The sequence below is a fragment of the Drosophila takahashii genome, chromosome 2L, assembly GCF_030179915.1.
Source record: "Drosophila takahashii strain IR98-3 E-12201 chromosome 2L, DtakHiC1v2, whole genome shotgun sequence".
NCBI lineage: Eukaryota > Metazoa > Arthropoda > Insecta > Diptera > Drosophilidae > Drosophila > Drosophila takahashii.
The window spans coordinates 35345296-35370226 of record NC_091678.1 but is presented as its reverse complement, the minus strand read 5'-3'; the positions used below and the strand labels follow the sequence as shown (position 1 = coordinate 35370226).

The 24931-nt window shown below is 40.9% G+C and overlaps 1 protein-coding gene across 1 annotated transcript; it reads right to left on the bottom strand.

Moving 5' to 3' along the window:
- Nucleotides 1–9228: 9228 nt before the first annotated feature.
- LOC138914894 (uncharacterized) lies at nt 9229–10683 on the bottom strand. Its single transcript, XM_070219595.1, has 2 exons — nt 9353–10683; nt 9229–9288 (listed from the first exon to the last, which is right to left on the bottom strand). The coding sequence occupies exon 1, from the start codon at nt 10681–10683 to the stop codon at nt 9523–9525; it is 1161 nt and encodes a 386-aa protein (XP_070075696.1). The 3' UTR covers nt 9229–9288; nt 9353–9522.
- Between the last annotated feature and the right edge of the window lie 14248 nt (nt 10684–24931).

Sequence of the window (24931 nt, the reverse complement as noted above, 5' to 3'; positions counted from 1 at the left end):
ACTGTAGGCGATTTTCGTGGTTTTAGCGTGGCCAGAGCCAGTCGAGTTGTTAGGGAAGTTTCTTTTGCTATAGCGTCTTTATCAAAACAATTTATTAAGTTCCCGCGTATTGAAGACCTTCAAGAAAATGTTGTTGATTTTTATAAAATAGCCAAGTTTCCGAAAGTCATAGGAGCCATAGATTGCACGCACGTAAGAATTCAATCTCCCGGGGGCGATCCCGGAGAGATATATCGGAATAGAAAAGGTTACTTTTCTATAAATGTGCAAGCTGTCTGCAATGCGAAATTAGAATTTCAGGATTTGGTGGCAAGGTGGCCAGGATCATCACATGACAGCAATGTTTTTAATAATAGTCGTCTAAAATTTTTATTAGAAAGTGGACATTTCAGAAACTATGTAATCTTAGGCGACAGCGGGTACAAGCAGTGCAAGTACATGATGACTCCATTATTAAATCCTCGGTCAGCAGCTGAAAACCTCTATAATGAATCTCAGATTCGAACTCGAAATGTTATTGAGAGTTGTTTTGGTGTTTGGAAAAGGAGATTCCCAATATTGTCGATGGGAATGAGAGTGCAAACGTCAACTAAATTAACAGCAATAATTGCCTGTGGCGTGCTGCACAACATTGCACTGAAGTCAAAAGACCCTCTTCCGCCCATTGAGTATGACCTGCGACCAGATATGGCAGGTGATGATTTCGAAAATCAAAATAGTAGCGCACAAAATTTGGATACATTTGCAAGATCCAACTTAATTGAAAACTACTTTCAAAAGTAAGTTAACCAATATTTTAAATTTTTGCTTTTATTTTTGATTATTTCTAGTTTATAAATTTATATCGGTGACAAGGACTCTGCAAAAAAACATAGTTGTATAAATAAATTTATAAATCTTTCTGTACGTTGTACGTACATTTAAGGTAGGTAGGTAGGTAGAAGTGGTGAGGTCCTCTCTGAGAGCCTCCAAGTAGAGCTGAGCTCCGTTTTGATCCACACCCTCGTAAATTGTTGTCTCCGCGTTCTCTTCAGTACCAGCCTGCATCATTTAGAAAACCTAGGATTGCAGTTATCCTCTGCTTTCCTATTTCTCCCAATGATTCCAGCTGATACGCCCCGAAGTATCTCGCCCTGATATGGTTTAGTGCTGGGCAATGACACATCATGTGCTCAGGTGTCTCCTGTGTGTCTGTTTCTTTGCAGCTCCTGCAATTAGCATTGTACGGAAGCCCCATCTTCATGGCTTGCGTGCCAATGGCCCAATGGCCTGTGATGAGTGCCGTGATCCTTCTAATATCCCTTTTGCTTTTGGATATTAGTTCTCGAGTTCTCTTGCTATTGATGGTTGGCCAGCAGAGCTTTGATCTCCTGAGACCCTGCTTTTCTGACCAACTTTTACTAGCTAGTGTTTTGTAGTATTCGTGAATCCTTGCTTGGACTGTATTAAGGGATTCAGGTAGACTAGTTGTATAGGAGTCGTCTGCCGACCCCTTTCGTGCAAGTTCATCCGCCTTTTCGTTTCCTGGTATATCATTGTGCCCTGGCACCCATGTTATCTGTACATGGTTGTTTGTTGCTAGTATGTTGAGAGCCGACTTGCAATCGGCTACTAGTGTCGAGTTGGTTCTTGCTGCTGCGAGAGATTTGATAGCCGCTTGGCTATCCGAGTATATCCGTACCTTGGTATTCCTGAGGCATTGCTGAATCGAAAGCTTGGCTGCTTCCAAAATAGCGAGTACCTCAGCCTGAAAAACTGTCGCTGATTCTGGGAGGTGGAATTTCGATTCTATCCCCCAGCTTTCAGCGAAAATTCCAGCCCCTACACCACAGTCCATCTTGGAGCCGTCAGTGTAGAGTGATACCTCATCTTGTCCGGTTACTCTGTCATTCTCCCAGTCTTCCCTCGTTGGAAAGGTAGTCGTAAATCCGTTTCCAAATCTTATCTCCGCTGTCATATAATCCGTCTTGTTCTTTGCCAGATAGTTGTTGTCCTCTAAGATACGGCAGTGCCCTGTGTGGTAGCCTTTCCAGCAATTACTTGCCTTCAGTCTGGCCGCACTCTGCGCTGCCGTATCCTTTATGAAAAGTTCTATCGGCATTATATCCAGAATAGTGTTCAACGCGGCAGCCGGGCATGATCTTAATGCCCCTGTAGCTCCTGCGCAAGCTGATCTTTGTATTCTTGTCAGCTTGGCAATATTGTATGCTCTTGTCAGGGCTGGCCACCAGACTAGTGCCCCGTATGTGAGAATTGGCCTTACCACTGCTGTATAAAGCCATAATATTATCTTAGGGTGTATACCCCAGTTTTTGCCAAACATTTTCCTGCACGAGTAGAATGCTATGCTGGCCTTTCTTACTCGTTCCGTGATGTTCAGTTTCCACGAGAGCTTCGGGTCTAGTATCACTCCTAGATACTTAGCCTTATCCGATAGCTCGAGTTCGATTCCATCTATTTTTGGTTTGCTGTATGTTGGGATCTTTGTTCTTCGCGTGAAGAGCATCAGTTCGGTTTTACTCGGGTTTATACCTAGTCCGCAGGTTTTTGCCCATTCATTTAGTCGGTTAAGGGCCCCCGTCATTATATTACTAATGACATCTGGGAATGGTCCTGATACTAGCAACACTACGTCGTCTGCGTAGGCTACTACTTTTACTCCTCCGCTATTGAGTTCTCTCAATATGTCGTTCATGTTGATGAGCCAGAGCAGTGGCGATAGAACCCCGCCCTGAGGTGTGCCTCTCTTCACAAAGCGTGTGAGGTAAGTGCCACTCAGTTCGGCTGTTATCGTCCTGCTCGTGAGCATAACTCCGATCCAAGCTCTGATGTCTCCTTCAACGCCGATCGAGTTGAGGGAGCTCAGTATGGATTCGGCGTTCACATTATTGAACGCACCTTCTATATCTAAGAAGGTGGCCATTGTATATTGGTTAAAATGTAGCGATTTTTCTATGTGGCAAACTACTTCGTGTAGTGCCGTTTCTGTCGATCTGCCCTTTCGGTACGCATGCTGAGCGTCCGATAGATGCTGCTTCTCGGTGTTTTCCCGGATATGAATATCGATCATTCGTTCCAGCGTTTTCATTAGGAATGAGGTAAGGCTGATCGGCCTGTAATCCTTTGCTAGGATATGTCCTCTTCTTCCTGGTTTTGGTATAAATACAACTTTGGCTTCCTTCCATAGAAGCGGTATGTGTGTTAGTCTGATGCAAGCCGTGTAAATGGCTTGCAGCCACCTACTGATGCTGACCTGTGTTGCTTGAAGCATTGCCGGGAAAATGCCGTCTGGCCCCGGACTCTTATATTTGTCGAAGGAGTTTATCGCCCAGTTGATTCTTTCAATGGTTATGATATCCCTTGTGTGTGTTGGTTGATGAGCCCTCTGACCTTCAGTAGGTGCTGGCTTTTCTCGAAGGTTGCCTGGAAAGTGTGTATCCACTAGTGTCTCTAGGGATTCTTCCGGAAGTTCCGACTTTAATGTCAAGCTAACCGGTTGTGTTTATCTCGGGATCCCGTGTTTCAAAAAATTTTATAAAAATTCGTTTTATTTATTTCTTTTTATCTCTTGGTTCTGTTTGGACTTCACGTCGTGTGACTTGTGCTTTCGTACTTGGACTTCATTAACGCATCGCGTTTGCCGGCCTCGCCTGCATTGGCTGGCCGGCCGCCCTGCTGGTCGTCATCATGTCTGCCGCTGATCAAGATATTAATGTCCCTCTATGTGATCATGTTATGAATGTGGATAGTTGCGATGGTTCTTCGTCTCCCAATTTATTTATAACTGATAATTCAAATGCCAGTACTAGCAAGGAGTTTTCAAGGTCGTCTAGAGGTCGTGGTGTAAGGGTGACCTCCGTCAGGTCCAAGGAAGCTAGATCACAGAAATTTGATTCTGAACGCAATTTATCTATTGCTGATACTTCATATTCATCGCTAGACAATTTGAAAGACGTTCTGGAAGCTTCGGCGGATACTTTGCTTAATGCTGAGAAAGATTTTGCTTCTCAACATGAATTTGATAATTTTAATGAAGGAATACACGGTGCAAGCACACCTGGACATTCCACTACTTCAAATCTACAATTCGTCAGTCAGGAAGTGGCGGACCAGTTGCGTTGCGAATCCGTCAAACGCATAAGAAAGCGAAACAAGCTTGACCCTAACCACAGTAAGGATGCTTCATTTGGACCAATTATTAAGCGCTTTCGTAATATTAAACGCAAGGTTCACTTGGAAATATTTGGATCAGAGGACTCGGACTCTCCTGGTGAAAAATATTCAGGTCATGGAAACAACTTTGCCCTCTTATCGGATGAAGACATTGAAAACCCACTCCCTAATGATCGTATAGACACCCAGTCTCCTCCATCGGAGCCCCTAAACTCCTGCCAGCCCCCTGTGACTAGTAAGAGTACAATAACTTCTAGCAATAGTGGTGGAATTTCCCAAAAGTCAAAGGGTATTTCTGGTACTCCTATTCCGTCGTCTAAAGCACCCAAATCTGAACCACGTCCGCCCGCCTTTGTGATAAAGGGTGTTACTGATGTCAAGCAACTTATGAATCTGATCAAGGCCACCACAACCAATATAAGATTTAAGATTACTGGACCTGCTACAGTGAGGGTATCTCCTTTCGATGGTGATACATACAAATTAGTTCAACAACTTTTGTGGAGTAATAATATTCCGTTTAATTCTTGGCAATTGAAAAGTGATCGATCTTTCAGGATTGTCGTCAAAGGCCTACATTCGTCTACGGATCCTGAAGATATTAAAGCTGATTTAGGCGCCGCTGGGCACGTTGTCCGCAATGTTTATAATCCCCCGGGTAAGAACAATGGTCACAGGCCCAATATTTTCTTTGTTGAGCTAGAGTCATCGACAAATAATGTCAAAGTCTATGACATTAAATCATTGGCTTATCAGTCAATTACTATCGTCCCTCCTGAACGCCGAGATGAAGTTGTTAGATGTTATAACTGCCAGGAGTTTGGACACACAAAAACATACTGTTTCATACCTCCCAAATGTGCAAAATGTGGTGGTGATCATGAGTCTCGAAGTCCTGTTTGCCCTGCTACGTCTCAGGATCAATTTAAGTGCATTAATTGCGGTTTTAACCACAGTGCAGGATACCGCAAATGTCCAGCTTTTCTAGAAGCAATTGCTCTTCGCAAATCGGGAACAATAAAAAAACAACCATCAAATAAATTTGTACCTGCCCCTCTTCCTGCCCAAAGTGCTTGGGGCCCAGCTTTACCTTCCCCGGCTATTGGATCTAGCACTTCCAAGCCCATGCAACGCGTTACTGAGCCTCCTCCGCCTAGTGCTGGCTTTGAAATACTTATCTCCCGTATTGACCAGATGATGTCAATGATGTTGAAAATGATGGAACTTCTTATGAACCAGTTTACCGGCAGTTCGCCTTCTGATGCGTCTAAGATCAGGAGACATGTCTAGTTTAGGCATTCGTTTATCATTTTGGAACGCCAATGGTGTCACTGGCAAAAATCTCGAGTTAGAGCACTATCTTACGGCTAATTCAATTGACGTGATGCTAATTAACGAAACGCATTTTAACAGCCGCTCACATTTCAGAATTTTTGGATATGATTTATTGACGGCTAATCATCCCTCTGACCGTCTTCGAGGAGGTGCTGCTATTTTAATCCGCTCTCACTTGCAGTACTCCCCTTACAGTACCAACTCTACTGTAAAATGTCAAACTGCTGCAATTACCTTAAGCACGGACTTGGGAGACATCGTGATTGCTTCTATTTACTGCCCCCCCTCCTTTTTATGGACTGCTCAAGATTTTGGACAACTTTTTAGCGAATTTTCAAACCGTTTTATCATAGCTGGCGACTGGAATGCTCACAATCAATTTTGGGGTTGTATCCGCTCTTCACCCAGAGGTGTTCAGCTTTTAGATTTTATTACGTCTTCAAGTCTGCAAGTCTTAGCTACAGGAGGACCAACTCACTTTCCTTCTGATGCAAGGCGAAATCCAACGGCAATCGATTTTGCTATTTATAAGGGTATCTCGTCCAACTTTCTGACTGTACATGAATCTCATGAACTTAGTTCTGATCACATTCCGCTTGAAATACTTTTATGCGCTTCTACTTCACCCCGACTTACAACATCAAGGCTGCTGTCTCGTCGGGCTAACATTGGACGTTTTAGGGATCACCTTACAATCCTTATTGAGAATGATGAATCTGCTGATCTGAACTGTCCTCTGGATATTGATACAGCTGTTAGTGACCTCACTCTAAAGATTCAATCTGCCGCTGCCGCATCCACTGCTATCGGTAATCGCCCTGCTGTTCCACAGCCAAATAATGCCCTTTCAAACACCAGAGTAACGGCGCTGGTTAGGCAGAAGAGATCACTCCGGCGACGCTGGATGCAAACGCGTCATCCACAAGATTTAGCAATATTTAAAAGAGCTGATACTCTATTAAGAAAAGCACTTTATGATGCTAAGTCCGAATTTTTTGTCCGGAAACTTAGTGCTATCGATCCGGATGCTGATCGAGGCTTTGAACTGTGGAAATGCACTCGCGGGCTTAAACGGCAGCCTCTCCAGAAGTTTCCCTTGCTTCGATCGGACGGTACCTGGGCAAATAAAGATGATGAAATAGCTAAGGAATTCGCTGATTCTTTGGAAGAAAGATTTAAGCCTTTTGATTTGGCCACAGATGAAGAGACTGCTATTACAGAAGCCTTTGATGATGTTCCCTCTGGTCTAGCTTCTCAAATTTTACCTATTGAAGCAGAAGAAGTTAAAGACCAAATAAAGCGACTGAAGATGAACAAAGCCCCTGGCCATGACAGCATTGACGGAAAAGTAGTTAAAGCTTTGCCAGTAGCAGCTATTTCGTTCCTTACGCGTATCTTTAATGCTATGATTGTTCTTTCATATTATCCGGAGCAGTGGAAGCATGCGAATGTTGTTATGATCCCCAAGAAAGGCGTCTCTCCCCGCTGTGCAGATTCTTTTCGGCCTATAAGCCTATTGCCAACCTTCTCTAAGATTTTTGAGCGAATCTTACTAAAAAGGCTTTTTAGTGTTCATGTGTTTCAGAATGCAATTCCAAATCATCAGTTTGGTTTCAGGAGTCTGCATAACGCTGCTGAGCAAATGCATCGGGTTGTCAACCATATCCTTAAAGCATTTGAGGCGAAAAAGTATTGTTGCGCAGTATTCCTAGATGTCAAGCAAGCCTTCGATCGAGTCTGGCACTGTGGCTTGCTCTATAAGCTGAAACCCATTCTTCCCCTGACATACTTTGATCTCCTTCGCTCATTTCTAATTGGTAGAACCTTCCAGGTGGATGTTCGAGGATCCAAATCTGCCTCAAGGCCTATTCTTGCTGGAGTCCCTCAAGGAAGTGTGCTGGGTCCTGTCTTGTATACAATATTCACCTCGGACCTTCCGTCGCCCAGAGGCAGGAATGTTTTAACAGCTACCTATGCAGATGACACAGCATTTCTGGCGACAAGTGCTCTGCGAAGAGAGGCGACAGATATGGTGCAGGACATGCTAAATGAGTTTGAGGCCTGGGCGTCGAGGTGGAACATCGCAGTTAATCCTGCCAAGTCTCAGCATGCCACCTTTTCATTGAACAGGCTGAACACTTATCGCCTAACCTTAGACGGGACTCCAATAAAGCACTCGGACACGGTTAAGTACCTTGGGCTCACTCTGGACAGGCGGCTTACCTGGAAGCAGCACATTGTGGCAACCTGCGCTTCAGTAAGGCAAAAAGCGGGGAAAATGAGATGGCTTCTTCGTCCGGGCAGTGGACTATCGATCACGGCGAAAACCCGGCTCTTCAAAGCAACCTTGATGCCTAGTTTACATTGGGGTATACACTTCTGGGGCACTGCCTGTAACACTTCTATAAAAAGAGTTGAATCCTGCCAATCCAAAATTTTAAGACATATGATAAACGCCCCATATTATACAAGAAACACTACTATTTTTCGAGATCTCAAAATTAATCCTGTTTGTAAATCTATCACCAATTCTGCCACTCGCTACAGATCAAGACTCATCTCCCACACAAACAGACTTGCCCTCACACTTTCCAGACCTATGAACAGAAGAAGACTAAAAAGATTGCACCCATCTGACAATTGGATACTTGGACGGCACGCTTGTGGGAAACTCATTCCAGACTTAGACGCCTAGACTGCAACACTGCTAAACTTTTGTAACCAATCTTTTTATTCACTTTTTGTTAATTTTTATTTTTTTTCATGGGTGAAAGTGAATTGAGTTTCACATAACACTCTTCAATAAATATTTGTTATGCATATCAAAAAAAAAAAAAAAAAAAAAAAAAAAAAAGGGATTCTTCCACCGTTGTAGTCGCTGATCCGTCTTGTTTGTGTAGTAGAGTTGGGCTGTTATACCCTTTAGCAAGGACCTTGCTTAGTCTAGCCGAGTCTTTTATACCTTCTAGCGATTCGCAGTAAGTCCTCCAAGAGTCTTTCTTGGCTGCGTATATCGCTTTTTTGTATGCTTTTTGTGCTTCTTTGTATGGCTCCCATTCCTTGGTAGCATAGCTGGAGTTATAGGCTTTTCTTGCCCTCTTTCTTAGAGTGCCTAGCTCTTTGGTCCACCATAAAGGGTGTTGTTTCTTAGAGTATGACACCTTGCATGTTTCCTTATATGCATTGTTTAGAATGTTTGTTAGGTCCTCTACTTCCTTGTCCAGGGTCGTCGTAGAGGTTTGTACCCGTATTCTTCTGTTGCTAACTTTCGAGTAGACAATCTTACCGAATTTGTCCCAGTTTGTTCTACGGGGGTTACGTTTCGGTTCCGGTTTGCTAATCGGAATCGAAATTTCGAAGAAAATGTACCTGTGATCTGAAAAGGAATTTTGTTTCGACACTATCCACTTTTCAACCTTATATCTACTAAATTCTGTCTGTAAAGTTAGGTCTAACACCTCTTCCCATCCCTGAAATTCCCTTGTGCTTGGGAATATAAAGGTGGGTGTGTTACCTCTGTTACATATGGTGATGTTGCGGCAGATAATATTATCAAAAAGAGACTCACCCCTTTCGTTGGTTTCCGAGCTTCCCCATAGTGCGTGCCTCGCGTTAGCGTCGCATCCGAGCACCAGGGTCGTCTTAGTATCTTCCGCCCATTGCAGCAGCTTGATGACTGACTCAGGTGGAGCCGGTTCATCATGGGCCATGTAGGATGAGGCTATCACCATCGATGTCCCATCCGCCGCCACGAATCTGGCAACTGCTAGATCCGGTGTGCTAAGATTGGGGCATAGAAGTGCGTTATAGTTATTCTTTATAATAATACCTGCTCTCGGCCTACCTGTCGAGTTAGTATAAAAGAGTTTATATCCTTGTTGTGTTAGACCCGAGATTTGTCTGTCTCGCGTCCATGGTTCTTGAACGATGCCTATGTCAATGTTCCTCTCACTGAGAAGAACTGCAAGATTGGCTGAAGCATGCATGCTGCGCTTCAGGTTAATCTGCACGACTTTAGGCATCGGTGTTGGGTGTTATGTCTGGGGTCTTGTCGTCGATGACCAGGTCATCCAACAGCTTGTTGGTGTCATCGACCTCCTCGAGAACATCATCCGGCTCTGCCAGGAAGACCTTGATCTTGGCCTTCCGTAGGCCGTACCGGATGGTGTAGTCGGCCTTCTCAAGCTGCGGCAGGCAGCGCTGGTTGATGAGGAAGAGGAACGGCTGGCTCGTCTTCATCTCCTTCTCTACTTTGAGTATTGCCCAGTCCTCAGTATGCACTTCTGGGTTCTGAGCCCTCAGCAGCGACAGCACCTTTCCTTGGTCAGTCTGCCCCTTTGGCAACCAAATGCGAGCCCGCGGCCTCCTTGGAATCTCCCTGGCGTGGACGAGCCTAATGCTAAGGCCGTCCCATGCATTTCCAATCTTGGATATGCATTCCGCCAGGAAGGTCCTCGAGAACGAGTCATCGCACTTGATCACCCGGTGCCCTCTGACCATGTCCGACGAGTCGAAGGAGGGGATCGGACCGTCTGGCACGGCTGATAGCCTTTCAGCTACCATGTCGGCCACCTTGATCTCGATCTCCTCCCACTTCTCCGACAGCAGGCGTCCGTCGTCGTGCAGGTCGTCCACCAGTGCCATCGCGATTCTGTCTCTGGCTACGTCGCTGAATTTCTTGGCCTTCTTCACAAAGGAGGTCGGTCTTGGCCTCCCCTGTGCGTCCTTTGCCCGTTTCGGTGCGCTCACGCTTGCCTCATGCGAGCGGTCCCTTTTTGTGTTTGTTACAGTGGCCTCCGGGCGCGTCCTCATGTATTCTTCGAATTCTGCGATCTCCGCAAGGCATCGAGTCTTGTCCTCCGCATCGCGCTGGTCAGTCTTGCCCTCTGCCTCATTCTTGGCTATCTTGCCGAGAATAAAACGGGCCCGACTGACCTTGGCCTTACGCTGCTGATGCGTAACGGTGGCTGCCTTGCTGGTACCCGGCTGGGTTCCGCTACTGTGTGGGTTGTTGTTCTTGTTGTCTAGTGGGGTGCTGGTCTTAGCAGCCCCTTCCGTTCCCATCGGAGCCGGAGCACCCTGACTGGGTGTTCGCGGCCCTACCTCGACGGTAGCGGAATCGGTTTGGGGTTTAACCTCCCCCGTGAGGTCCGAAGCTACGGTGTTGGGTTTCATTGTCAGTACATGATCGCCCGCGTTGCTCGACCAGGCAAGCGCGGCGGGCCTGAGGGTTGTTGGGGCTCTATGAAAAAGTCGACCGTGACTCCGCCCCAAAGCCACGGCAAGGCCACTTCCGACCCAGGGTTGCCCGGCCCTGGGAAGGCTCCGTTAAAACACAGCTGGATTAACCCCTCAGCTGCGAACCTGAAAGTCAGCGGGCACGGGTCGCTTGACACGCCTGACTTGAGGGGAGGCACTTTAAAGACCTGCCCAGGTCCGCCCGACTACGATTCGTCAGCATCCATAGTCATAGCTAGACTATGGACCTGCTTCCAGCCGCCCTCACGGGGAGAGTATAGTCGCACTACCATCGGTGCACACAGTTACGGCAGGGGACGAGTCCCCCGTTGATCCCCCTGCGTACCCGACGGCTGACGGCCACGTACATTTAAAATATAATTTAATTTATTTCTCCAATTCCAATAACTCAATCCGCAATTGTCCTTCCATGTATTCCTGATCCTGCCTTCTTTTTTTGTGTGCCATTTCCTGCTCATGTTTTTCCTGAGCCCTCTTATTTTCTTCTTTAAAAAAATCTTGCTGCAGCATAACCAAATTCAACCGCTCACTTTCAATAGTGGGCTTGCTGGGAACTTGGTTATCTGGCACTAGTTTTTTCGATTTGGCCTGCCGCAAGCTATTAGGTCTCCAGGACGACCAGTCAGCTGAAGCAAAAGTCTTCTTTCTGTTACAGGTAGTATATAAGTCGGAACGAGCCGGATCGGACGACTATATCATATAGCTGCCATAGGAACGATCGGAAAATTAATGGGAATATAATAGGAAATAAATTATTGCTTCGTTGGTTTTTTTTGTATTCTCTTCTACTTTAGGATATAACTCTTTTCAAATATTTTCGAATTTCGATTTTAATTTTTTCAAAATCGAACTACTATATCATATAGCTGCCATTGAAACGGACGCAAAATTAATGAAAAACAAGAAAGGAAGCTTCGGCCAGCCGAAGCTTATATACCCTTGCAGATCATTCCTATTAATTAACAAATCGCAAAAAAGTTCAATTTTCTAATATTTCTCATTAATTTTCCGATCGTTCCTATGGCAGCTATATGATATAGTCGTCCGATTTTGATCAAAATTGAAATTCGGAAATATTTAAAAAGAGTCATATCCTAGAGTAGAAGATAATACAATAAAAATCAAAGAAACTAGAATTTATTTCCTAATACTTTTCCATTAATTTTCCGATCGTTCCTATGGCAGCTATATGATATAGTAGTCCGATTTTTTAAATAATTAATTCGAAATTCAGAAATATTTAAAAAATAACATCCCCAAAAGTAGAAGGTAATATTTCAAAAAACACCGAAGCTAAAATTTTTTAAAGTTTTTTTTTTCCGATCCTTCCTATGGGAGCTATAAGATATAGTTGTCCGATCCGGTCGGCTCCGACATATATACTACCTGCAATAGAAAGAAGACTTTTGCGAAAGTTTCGTCCCGATAGCTCAAAAACTGAGAGACTAGTTTGCGTAGAAACAGACAGACGGACAGACGGACAGACGGACAGACGGACAGACGGACAGACGGACGGACAGACGGACAGACGGACAGACGGACATGGCTAGATCGACTCGTCTTGTGATGCTGATCAAGAATATATATACTTTATGGGGTCGGAAACGTCTCCTTCACTGCGTTGCAAACTTCTGACTGAAATCATAATACCCTCTGCAAGGGTATAATAATAGGAAATTAACATTTTTGCGATTTGTAAATTAATAGGAATTAAAGGGAACTATCTTCCTTTCTTTTTTATAATGCAACAAAAATTATTATTATAATAAATAACTTTGGAGACATATGGCAATTCAAAAGAAAGGTATTAAATATAGGTTTTATATATAGATAAATTTTAAACCAATGCACCCCACAGTTCAAGAGTTATTTCCATTCAATCTTTATTTTCCATTTTTATTATAAAAGTTGACAAATAACTCTTATTTGTTGATTTTTATAATAAAAATTGAAGCGTAAGAGTTATTTGTCAATTTTTATAATGAAAATTGAAAAATAAGACTTATTTGTCAACTTTTTGAATAGGTTAACTCTTATTTACGATCCCTGATTTATACTCTTTCAGAGGGTATTATTATTTCCGACCACTTACAGCATATGTAGTTTTGATCGCTCTTTTTTCTAAGTTAACTTCCTTTCTTCTTATTGACGTTTAACTGTAACTTACACATATCACTATCACATGGATTGTGGAGCCCAGTTGCTGTGTCTCCCATCATAGCTACAATTTTCTCAGACACCTTCGAAACTGTTACACTGCCCGAAGGTCCTCCACCTGTTCGGTAGCATTCCGCCTTTTCCTGCGCCAGCTCTGCCTTCGACCTTCTCTTTAGGGCTGTAAACTTTTCCCGAAGGGCTTTGTAGTGGCGGCTTACGCCAGTCTTGGTGGCAAAGAGTTCAGCTAAATCCTTCCAAGCCTTTTTGTTTCCAGGTGACGGCGTCAGACTTCTTGTTTTCTAATATGTTTTTGTTCTCCGAAACCAGTTCTACAAGGATGGTCTCCTGTTCATCGGTATAATTTTTACCGCGAAACTTCTTTTCTGCCGACATTGTTTTTTTATAAGTTTGAAATTTTGTTTATATCATCAGCTGTTAGTATGACTGTTTTATGGTATTTTTCGATAGTTTTTCGACTAATTTTTGACAATTAGTTAACTCTTCTGTTGTGGGGTTGCCACCTAGTCTCAAATTAGTGCGCCTTTTATCTGGAGCCTTAAAAGACGGACGAGAAAACGAAAACCTATTTGCCATCTGGATAAATTTATCCTTCTATTAGCTAAATTTTACTTTGCAGGACGGACGAGAAAACGGCCCTTAAAGTGCCATAAGTTTGCGGCAGAAAAACGACTTAATTTCGCCGGCAGATGTATGTGGGCAATTCTCTGAGGATGTCAACCGCAGCCGAAAAATTAAAGGTCCTTAAAAATATATCGCATTTACATTTTTTTTATAGAGAATGGATTGAATTTAACTAATCAAAGCGAAATTGGAATTTACTAATAACACATTTGATATTTCAAATAATTTAAATTTTGCATTCACATATTCCAAATTAGAGTGACCAGCTTTTTTCCAGCACCTGTAGGAGTGTTGAACACGCGGCGACGGCGCCATCTATGACACGGAATTGGTACTGTTTATACACAAAACTGTAGGCGCCACGGCTTTTTGCTGTTTGTGGGCGTTAGAGGGGGCTTGGCACCTTGATAAAATAAACTTGTATAGATATGTATAGAAAGTCCCAACCTTCTAGCTTTTGTAGTTTCCGAGATCTCAGCGTTCATCCAGACAGTTAGACAGACAGACAGACGGACAGACGGACATGGCTAGATCGACTCGGCTAGTGATCCTGATCACTAATATGAATACTTTATGGGGTCGGAAAAGCCTCCTTTTAGCTGTTACATACTTTTGCACGAACACAATATACCCTTTTACTCTACGAGTAACGGGTATAAAAATTGGATTAAAAGTAATCAACGGCTTGACTCTGAAACTTAATCAAAGTTTGTAGCGTGCAACAGGGTAAGTCTAAATGAAAAACTTAGAAAAACAATTTTTTTTTTGACTTTAGGCTTAGTACTCAACCCAACAAAAAGTCGTCCAAAACAAAAAACTTCATATGAAAAACAACGTCAAAAAATTTTGTTTCATATGAAGTTTTGGTTTTGGACGACTTTTTGTTGGGTTGAGTACTAGTCTTATTAATGAAAGTTTTAACTTTTTGTAATGCAGATGTGTGAAACTAATGCCGAAAAAATAAAGACTGCTGCAAACGATAGAGAGAAAAATTGAAAAATAATGAGACGAAACTACAAAACCATAAATTAAAAAATAACGAAAGAATGCGTCAATCTAGAAAGACATGGAAAGCGCTGACTAAAAGAAATAGGGATGTAATAGAAGAAAATCGAAAATACAATCGTATACGACAACGGATGTTACGGCAAAGTAAATTAGAAAAGCGACTCGCACAACTAAAACAAACCACGCCCTACTAAGATCTAAAAACATCGTTTTGCCCGATGCACTTTCATTTTATCAATGCGCAGAAAACAACCAAATGGCATTAAAATGTTTTTTATATCATCTAAACAAATTGAAAGCTTGTCAAATCAGTACAAATTGGACGAAAAATGGAAAGATGTAAAAAGCATTCCATCTTGGATAGCATTGGTTTAGTTGCGATGGCCAACAGGTAGAGTCAGCTAGAACCGCCTATTCAATTAAAAAAACTTTACTTAATAGTAAACATATCATTTAAGTTGATCTCTGTAGCGTGTGACAGTCACTTAAATGTCGATAAACAAATAACTACTCAATATTTTTTAACCAAACCAAATACATTTTAAAGAAGAATGAATGAGAAACATTATAAAATTAACTGCATCCAAATATTCCATCAGGATTCGCTGAGTTCGAGGGTTAGCGTGATAGTCAAAAAGATGACTTCTATCTGTGTCGCGTGCGAAAAGCTTGGTTTTTTGTATATTATTTAAAAACGAGCAAGAGTTTAAAGTCAGTCTTTTCACCCATTATAGTCCTAGTCAAGACCTTTCATTTGAGACCAATGTCGAAAAAAATAACGCCTTGGAACGATGATCCTGCGACTCCGCTCGGTGGTTCCTCGCTGCAGGAGCTCCTGGGTGCTCCGGGTACTCTCGCTGCCACTAAGACTAGGGTGACCAGGCACCACGCTTGCAAGACCTTCGTCCTGGCAGCCGCAGCATCCTGTCCCTAAGTTTTGTATGGAATCAAGCAGCAAAACGCTTCTTCTGAGCGCCTTTGTTTTTCTACCCATCAATTCTTTTGGCAGGATGATAGGATTGTGCTGAAACGGATTTCTAGCGGATTTCTACAAAAAAAAAATTGAGAATTTTTTGTACCCTTGCTAACTTTTTTGACTTTATCCTGCGCATCCTTTTTTTAAGTAGGTAAAACTAAGTCAGAATATGCAAAAAGCTAAAAAAAGCTTTAATCCTGCATCATTAAATTTTTTGATTTCATTAGTTTCATACCTTTTATTAACGTTTGAAGTTGCAAAAAAAAAAACCGAATATTAATGGGACTCACTGTATGTACATATATGTACTTCTTTTGCGCGAAAAAGAAGAAAGGAAAGGCAGAAAATTGTTCTAAGTAAGTTTGGAACGAAAAAGAATTTTGTTAGATGTCTGAATTTATGAATGTACATTAGGGTGGTTTTTTTTTGTATGAAAAATTCTAAGGTCCTACTCTCACCCCCTTATACTTTGCGCATTGGTGCATTTAAGACATACCAAAAAGAAAAAGTATAAAAAATGCGATTTAGTGCTTGCGCATTGACCTTTAAGTTTATCACTCATACAAACTGTTGTCCTTGATCAAATATTTTAATTTCATATAGATGGCGTAGACTTGTCATTACTTATTGAGTCTAAACATAAAGGTAACCTTGTCACCTTTACAAACGGCTAAAGAAAAATCGCTATGGCAATATAAGTTCCAATATTTAAGGGAGTCGCACCACAAATCAAACAAATATTTTTTTTTATTTATCGCCCCCAAACTATATGCAGAATATGTGGATAAAAAGCTATTTAGATATTTTTAAAAATCTTAATGTACGTATCGTGGCCAAAAAAACACCTGCTAGGGTTTTATACATATACATATGTATATGTGTAACTCACACGGCTCAAAAACTTTACACATATGTATGTATGTACATACAGTATCATTTTTTCATGACCCGCGCCGCTTGTTTTGTATGTATGTATGTATGTATTTACATTTTAAAGCTTGCTTAAAATGACTATAAGAAATGTAAATGTATTGCAAAAGATTTGTAAGCATCAAATAATTTTAGCTCTGCATACAAACATACAGCTGCGAAAAAAATAATAGTACCACTAACACAAAAAAATTTTAACTAAACACCCTACTCACATTTTTTAACTTTTATAACTTTTTAAAACGGGTTTTAAATAGTAAGACTAAACATAATTTGAATATGAAAAAAATGTTAGCTTTATAAAAGGTCTCTGGACTTATTTAAGAAAATCTATGCAAAACTGGAAAAACCTACGAAAAAAATAATAGCACCACTTCAATAAAAATAAAATAAAAGGTAGAAAAATTACAAATGGGTAACCGGTAGCTATCAATTAAATCTGAGTTTAAATATCTTTTGTAATTTTTGGATATAATGACTTACAACCGATTAAACAAGTCAGGACCCTACCTATAAAGGAATTGGGGCCCAAAAGTCATGATATATTTTCAAATTTATTCGGAAATGATTTAAGACGTTTTAAATTAACTGTTTAAACTGTCTTTAAAAAAAAATTCGAAGATTTTTGGTTGTGTTATGGTCAAGCGAGTACACAAGTCAATGTATATTGCTTACTGAGTACTTTCGAACTCTTTCTTTGCTATCCTGACCGTGATCCTGGTCGGATTTTATTGATCAAAGATTAATTTAAGAAGTATTTTGTATTTAGTTTAAGCTACGAATTACTACCGTATCACTATTTACATCATAGGATGATTCATGAACGATGTATTCATCCGTATTGATCTTACTTCAAGAAGGAAAAACAGGCCTATGTTAATACTAGGTCCATGCTCAATAAATGGATGTTTTGGTACCATGCTTTTGGTCAATTTAGGTGTTTAGAAGACACATGACTTATAAAAAGGATTTCTTCTTACCCAATTTAACTTTGCCTTCACACATTCTCATAAGTTTGCGGGCATTCATTTGTAAGTTGTTTTGATGAGCCCTATGCCCTTGTAAATATGTTTCGCATTTCGGATAGGATTTTTTTTAAGTGCATGCTTTATAATTTTGTTTATTAAAACATTATCCAACTATTAAAATATTCGCTATTATTTTAAGCACGTGTTTTGGTTTAGTTTTGGCCCTGATAAGATTCTTTGTGCTTTGTGATATAACATTTTGGAAGGAAAAATGGGCCATGACTCGGTTTTTCTGTGATATCCTTCAAAGTTTATGCCATTCTTAATGAAGATGATCAAAAACCTAACCAATCGAACCGGTTTTCATGACCGTTTTCCAATATGTTTCTTTTTCAATATTTTTCTTTTCCGACTTGGAAAATTTTCCACATGTCCTTGTATTGCCAAATGGTAATCGATTTGATGTCTGGATATCAGGAAAAGTTTTAGTTTTAGTGAAATCTCATAAAATATATCCTTTATACACAAGAATATTAGCGCATCATACCGTTTTATTTAAAGAAAACGGAAGTGGTGCTATTATTTTTATCGGCCTCTTTTTGACTTTTTTTCTTAAAATCTGAAAAAATTATGTGTAGACAATATTTTCGATATCCGTATCAATTTTTTAAAATAGGTGGAATACTAATCAAGATAATAAAAAACACTTCTTATATAAAAATACCCGTTTTCCACATATTTTTTTAATATTAAGAACCTGTGACGACGTGGTGCTATTATTTTTTCTCAATGTACATATGTACATATATATGTATGTAACTTAACATGCACCGTATATATACCTACATATATATGTATATATATACCTACATTTGTAAATATACCATATATGATTGGTATACTCATTTTAATACGACATTATGTTGCGCGAACTTATGTCGTTTGACAGTGACATAATTTCGCGGTGGGCGAAATTATGTCGTTTTTTCCTCGGCGGACTTATGTCACTTTAAAACGACATAAGTTCGCCATAAGTAGTTTTTAAACGTCATAATTTCGCGCGAACTTATGTCGTTTAGCAGCGACATAATTCCGCGGCTGGCGAAATTATGTCGTTTTTCTGCGGCGGACTTGTGTCACATTAAAACGTCATAAGTTCGCCACAAGTAATTTTAAACGACACAATTTCGGGCGATCCTATGACGTTTAGCAGCGATATAATTTCGCCAGAAAAAAGGACATAAGTTCGCGGACCAAATGTACTGCGCGGAATTATGTCCGCGGAATTATGACGCTATGCCGTTTTTAAACGTCATAATTTTGCGCGAGCTTATGTCGCTATGTCGTTATCAAACCTCATAAGATCGCGCAAAATTAAGTCGTTTAAAAACGGCGGAATTATGTCGGCGGAATTAAGTCGTCACCCCATCACTCCACAACTTTGCTAAGATGTGAGACGCACAGAGTTCTAGCCGTGGAATACTAAGGGCCGTTTTCTCGTCCGTACTTTAGTTTGCCTGCCGGGACAACGGAGCGATAAACAAAAAATGGTTTACTCGTCCTTATGTTAGCGCAGGTAGGGACAAATTTTGTCTCGGTACCTCATCCAACGTGCAAAATTTGTGCGGTTGGATTGTGCGCAAGTGTTGCCAGACATTTGAGCGTTGTCAATCTGGTTCCACTCTTCATTCGAAAACGGGTGATTCTATTTACAGTTAAATACAAATCAAAACTGTTAATGTCATCCAATTGATTTTAAAATGAATTCCCGAGCGATTTATCTTCAAACTCTGTGGGATATCGTCGAATTGTCTGAAGTGCGAACCTATCGGCGCAGATATCACGACCGAAGAAATTACTTCGAACATTACAGTAATGAAAAATTTGTTAAAAGGGTTCTCTTAAGAAAAAGCGGTAAAATTTGTTTTACAAAAAAATGTTTTGCGACTTGAATTTAAAGTAAAGCAGTAAGTGCATTCATTTTATTTAACTAATTCCATATAATCATAAACCAATATTATCGGGAAACGATAATACATGGGTTAAGCTTCTAATAGCTCTTAGATTCTACGCAAGCGGCAGTTTTCTTATAACTGTAGGCAATTTTTGTGGTGTTAGCGTGGCCACAGCCAGTCGAGTTGTTAAGGGCGTTAATTTTGCTATAGCGTCTTTTTCAAAACAATTTATGAAGAACCGGCGTATTAAAGATCTTCAAGAAAATGTTGTTGATTTTTATAAAATAGCCAAGTTTCCGAAAGTCCAAGATAGGAGCCATGGATTGCACGCATGTAAGAATTCAATCTCCCGGAGGCGATTCCAAAGACACCAGTTCTACAAGAATTGTGTCCTGTTCATCGGTATAATTTTTACCGCGAAACTTTCTTTCTGCCGACATTGTTTTTTATTAGTTTGAAATTTTGTTTATATCATCAGCTGTTAGTATGACTGTTTTATGGTATTTTTCGATAGTTTTTCGATTAATTTTTGACAATTAGTTAACTTTTCTATTGTGGGGCTGACACCCAGTCTCAAATTAGTGCGCCTTTTATTAGGAGTTTTAAATGACGGACGAGAAAACGAAAACTGATTTGCCACCGGGATAAATTTATCCTTCTATTAGCTAAATTTTACTTTGCAGGACGGACGAGAAAACGGCCCTAAGGCTATTGATCGGTGCAACTCTGGATTTGGCTGTTAGCAATCTAACCTTTATCCCCTCTGAGGTCACTGACCTTACCTACAAACAACAACCGTAGGCATCCTCTGACGCGTCCGCAAACCCGTGGATATGATAAGAGCCACCTATCTGAGTACCGACATGTGGAGGGATTTTAAACGTTTCTAAATCTGCAAAGCATGATGACACTGTCTTCCAGCGATGCAGTATGTCGGCGGGTATCTCGTCGTCCCATCCAACTTTTAGCGACCATAATTTTTGAATAAAAATTTTTGCAAGGTAACGACAGGGCAAATGAGTCTTAACGGATCGAACAAACGCGCTGCAAATGAAAGCATGGATCGCTTAGTGGGTGGGTCTTCAAGCTGTAACTTCTGGGCGTTGAATTTGAATGTATGTATTTGGAGGTTTAACGGGTTCACTTTCATACGCCGCTCTAAGGAGAGAAATCGGCGTCGTGCTGTTTCATACGAGGAACCGAGACACGAAGGACTCGATTTGAATGGCAGGCTAACTACAAATTTTCCTGTAGGGTCACGCGAGACGGTATCAGCAAAAGATTTTTCACTCAACACTTGGTCCGGGGTATACAGCTGTGATTTCGTTAAATCTGGTATTCTTTAAATTTCCCAAAACTTTCTTAGTGTGTGATCCAGAATGTTGTCTTCCGTAGCTACTAAAGTAGAGTATAAGATAGATCGATGATGCTACCCAACCAAAGACCGTGTTTTGTAGGGTTGGACCTGAGGGCTTGTAAAAGTAAGGGTCTGCTAGGGGGATATCATTGGGGATCCAATCGGAAGAAATTGCAGTTGCTTCTGGACGATACCCTGAGATCGACGGTAAAATTATGCATTCAACCGCTGCTTCGAAGGAGTTTAGTAGCGACCCAATTGTCGTCTTGACTGCGAAGCTAGCTGAACACGCGGAATTCCCGATGCCAGAGAATTTAGCCTCATGTCGGTGACGCTTTAGTTGCAAATTATTTACCAATTCTTCCGTAAAAAAATTAACCTGAGACCCGGAATCTAGCAAAACTCTTGCGCACAGCTTGGTTCCTGACTGACTTCGAGCCTCCACAAGAGCCGTTGCACGTAAGACGTGATCTATTCTTTGAGGCATAGGTTGACTGTGGCAATTGATTACCAGACGGTACTTGCGAGGCCGATGTATACCGATGAAGAAGTGTGTGGTGATTCTTTTTACATATTCGACAATGAGATGACTGGCATATTGAGACACTATGCCCTCTGCGTAGACAATTAATGCAAAGAGGTGCATTCTTTGCGAATTTGAACTGAGCTTCTACCGAGATATTTGCGAAAGATGTGCAACTTTGAATGAAATGGTCACCTGACTTGCAGATGAAACATTTAGATTTGGATTCTTCGGTAGGTTGAGAAACTGCTAGTGCCGCCTTGCTATATCTAGGCTTGTTCCCTTGTTGACCCTGTTTGGAAGCTCTCCTGCACGTCGTGGATTCCTCAGCCGCTAAGTGTTCATAACGTTTCTTTCCACAACGGAATGGAATCGTAACTTAGTTGTTCTTCCCATCGCGAAAGCGTTTTAGGATCCACTCTAAACATGACAATGTTGCATTGGCTATTGTTTTTCGTTGCCGAGCGAGAGAAGAGATTCAAAGATAGCAGTTACGGTGTCGATGAGCAATCGTAATGCTGCGGCGGATGGCGTGTGCATTGCTGGAATTTCAAGCAAGTGAGATATACTTTTAAATTATATTAGGCACGGATTGTCATAAACTCTGATCAAGGCCGCATGGGCCTTTGCGTAATTTTCTTCTGTGATCTAGTAAGCCTTTACTGTTCCTAACGCATCCTTTTCTAAACAGGATATCAAATGATTGAACTTTTCGACATTGGATAGTGTCTCATCGTTGTGAACCAAGCTATTAAACAAGCCTATAAAATTTTTGAACTCAGCGTAGTTGCCGTCGAATTTTGGAAGTTTCATGTGTGGTAATTAGTATTTAACTGTGGCTTGTTGAAGAATTTAAGCTACTGTTATTGGCGAAGGTAGAATGACGTCTTTCTCCTTCAGACCGATTGCAGTGTGACAGTACTACGGCCTTGGCTGATACACATAAGTCCTCTAACTCCTCTCTACATGATAATTCAATATTAACTGCCTCTAATTGTTGTTGCAAATCAAACGCCTTTCAATGTATCCATTTAAAATACTTAAACGACATTCCATTTGGTACGCATTAGGGGAAGTTTCTTGACTACGAACTGTGGCCTCAATTCTAATGATGTCATTCTTATTCCGCTCAAGCTGTTCCAGCAATTCATTTGTGTCTTCCTCTGTTGAGGGAGTTCTACCAATACGTTTTCGACCTCCACCCATTGTGACCTGCAACGTCTCTTTAGTAGATTATTTCTAACAAGAAATGCCAATGCAATGCTGCTAGTACCGATCGAATGTCTACACTAAAGAATTCTGCTAGGCTATGCGCGATAGAAACAAGGGAGGCAAAAAGTCAGACACAACCAAGGAGCGCGCGAGGAACGAGGCAAATTAGATTATTGAAGACCGTATGTGTATGTGCGCTGATGACTGAATTATAATCAGGGTTCGTAAATATCACTCATTTTAAATATCCCTCTAAAACAAGCCGACTATGATAAAAATAAATAAATATCAATCACGATACAAACAAATTGTCATCTTTGCTCATTTAAATACATATCGCTCACTGATCGAAAAATATTCATTATGAGTGAGGAAAATAAAATGATGAAAAAGTGAGGACAAACAAGAAAGGAAGCTAGCTTTGGCCAGCCGAAGCTTATATATAGTTTAATGATCACTCGGTGCAGTTCCAGGGATTCCATATTCAGCGTGCCTATTAAAATTTGGTTTTTAAGTTGTCAAAAATCAAAACGCCTACTTTCTACAAAGTTACAATGAATTTTCTTATATTTGTTTGCATATTCCTATGGGACCCTTAATATATAGTGGTCCGATCCGGCTCTCTCCGACATATGTACTACCTGCAATAGAAAGAAGACTTTCGGGAGAGTTTCATCGCGAAACTGAGAGACTAGTTCGCATAGAAACGGACAGACGGACAGAAGGACAGACGGACATGGCTAGATAGACTCGGCTATTGGTGCTGATCAAGAATATAAATACTTTATGTGGTCGGAAACGTCTCCTTCACTGCGTTGCAAACATCTGACTGAAATTATAATACCCTCTGCAAGTGTATAAAAATATCCCTCACGTGTGATGAAATGATCATTGACAATATTGCCAAAGACAAATAGCACAACAACTCAAGCGTGTTCGATCTATAATGGGCAAAAATAAAGTATTTAATCGGTGGTAGACTTCACAGAAGATACAAAAGATGTAACCTGCGTTTACAAACATATGAATTGCATTGAAGTCTAGATAATAGAAAAAAGTACTTTAATCAAACTTGGTGTTAGTAGCATTATTTTGGTTATTATTTTTCTCATTTTTTCCTCACAAATGTGGTAAAAATGAGGAAGATGTTTTGAGGAGAAAGCAGTGTAAGCAGTGTGGGATATTTTACGAACCCTGATTATAATATGTGTTTTACAAATGATTATGATAAAGCTTGCTTGTATTTACGTAGACACTTTACCGTCGATGTTAATGCGGATCGCTGTATGGTCGCTCCTGCGATGAGATGCTGATGCTGTCCGGTGACGATTTAGGGTTAGGGACGCAGCCGATGTGCGCTTCCTGTACGAAGTTGGGTTGGAGACTGCTGATGCTCTCCTGCTACAAGGTTGGAATTTCGGGCGTACCGATTGTGCGCACCGACGACGAGATGAGTAGGGCTCTTCAATCTTTGGGTGCTCCACCGACGAAAGACCAAGTTGTTATCACACCGCTCAATGGGTGCCGACGAGATGGAGGTTAGGGACGCATCCAATGTGCACTCCCTCTACGAGGTTATTATACCCGTTACTCGTAGAGTAAAAGGGTATATTGTATTCGTGCAAAAGTATTTAACAGCTAGAAGGAAGCGTTTCCGACCCCATAAAGTATATATATTCTTGAGCAGGGTCACTAGCAGAGTCGATCTAGCCATGTCCGTCTGTGCGTCTGTCTGTCTCTGGGTTTCGCCCTCTCGGCGGGCTCCCACAAAATGCAACGCAATAACTTAGGAAATCTAAATAAATTCGTTAAAAATACTTTAAAAAAATGTTAAAAACTTAAAAAATTAATCTTAAGCATTTGGGCCATAGAATAACCATTTACCAAAAAATCATCTCGATCGGAGCAGCGGTTTATATTTTTTAAATCGAAAAGTTAATTTTAAATGTAGCTCCCAAATTATGGGGGATATCGAAATTTCTTTTAGATTTCTAATTAGGCCCTTTTAAAACCTAAAATTCTGCAAAATCAAAATTTCGAAATTCCAACCACTTTAGAAGTTAATCTTAAGTAAAGCTAATAATTTTTTGCTCTAAATATGGATATTGGAGCTGTTTGGGCCACTGGGGGGACATGTGGGCGCCTACGCAATGGAATACTGTGAAAAATACTCTTATGGTTTAGGCTGTGGTCGTATTTTCCTAAAAATCGGTCTTTCATTTTATAATCTTTAGAGATTTGTTTAAACAATCTGAATTTAATATATGTCTAAATCTAAAAAAATTATATATATTTTCATCGACGATTTAACAAATTAAAATCGCAAGTATTGGAAGAGGCGTATGCAGAAAAATAAACTTGCTCTCCTTTGCCACAATTCGATTTTTGGGAGCAGGCAATTAGAAGAGGGCTATTTTATTATTATACATATTAAAC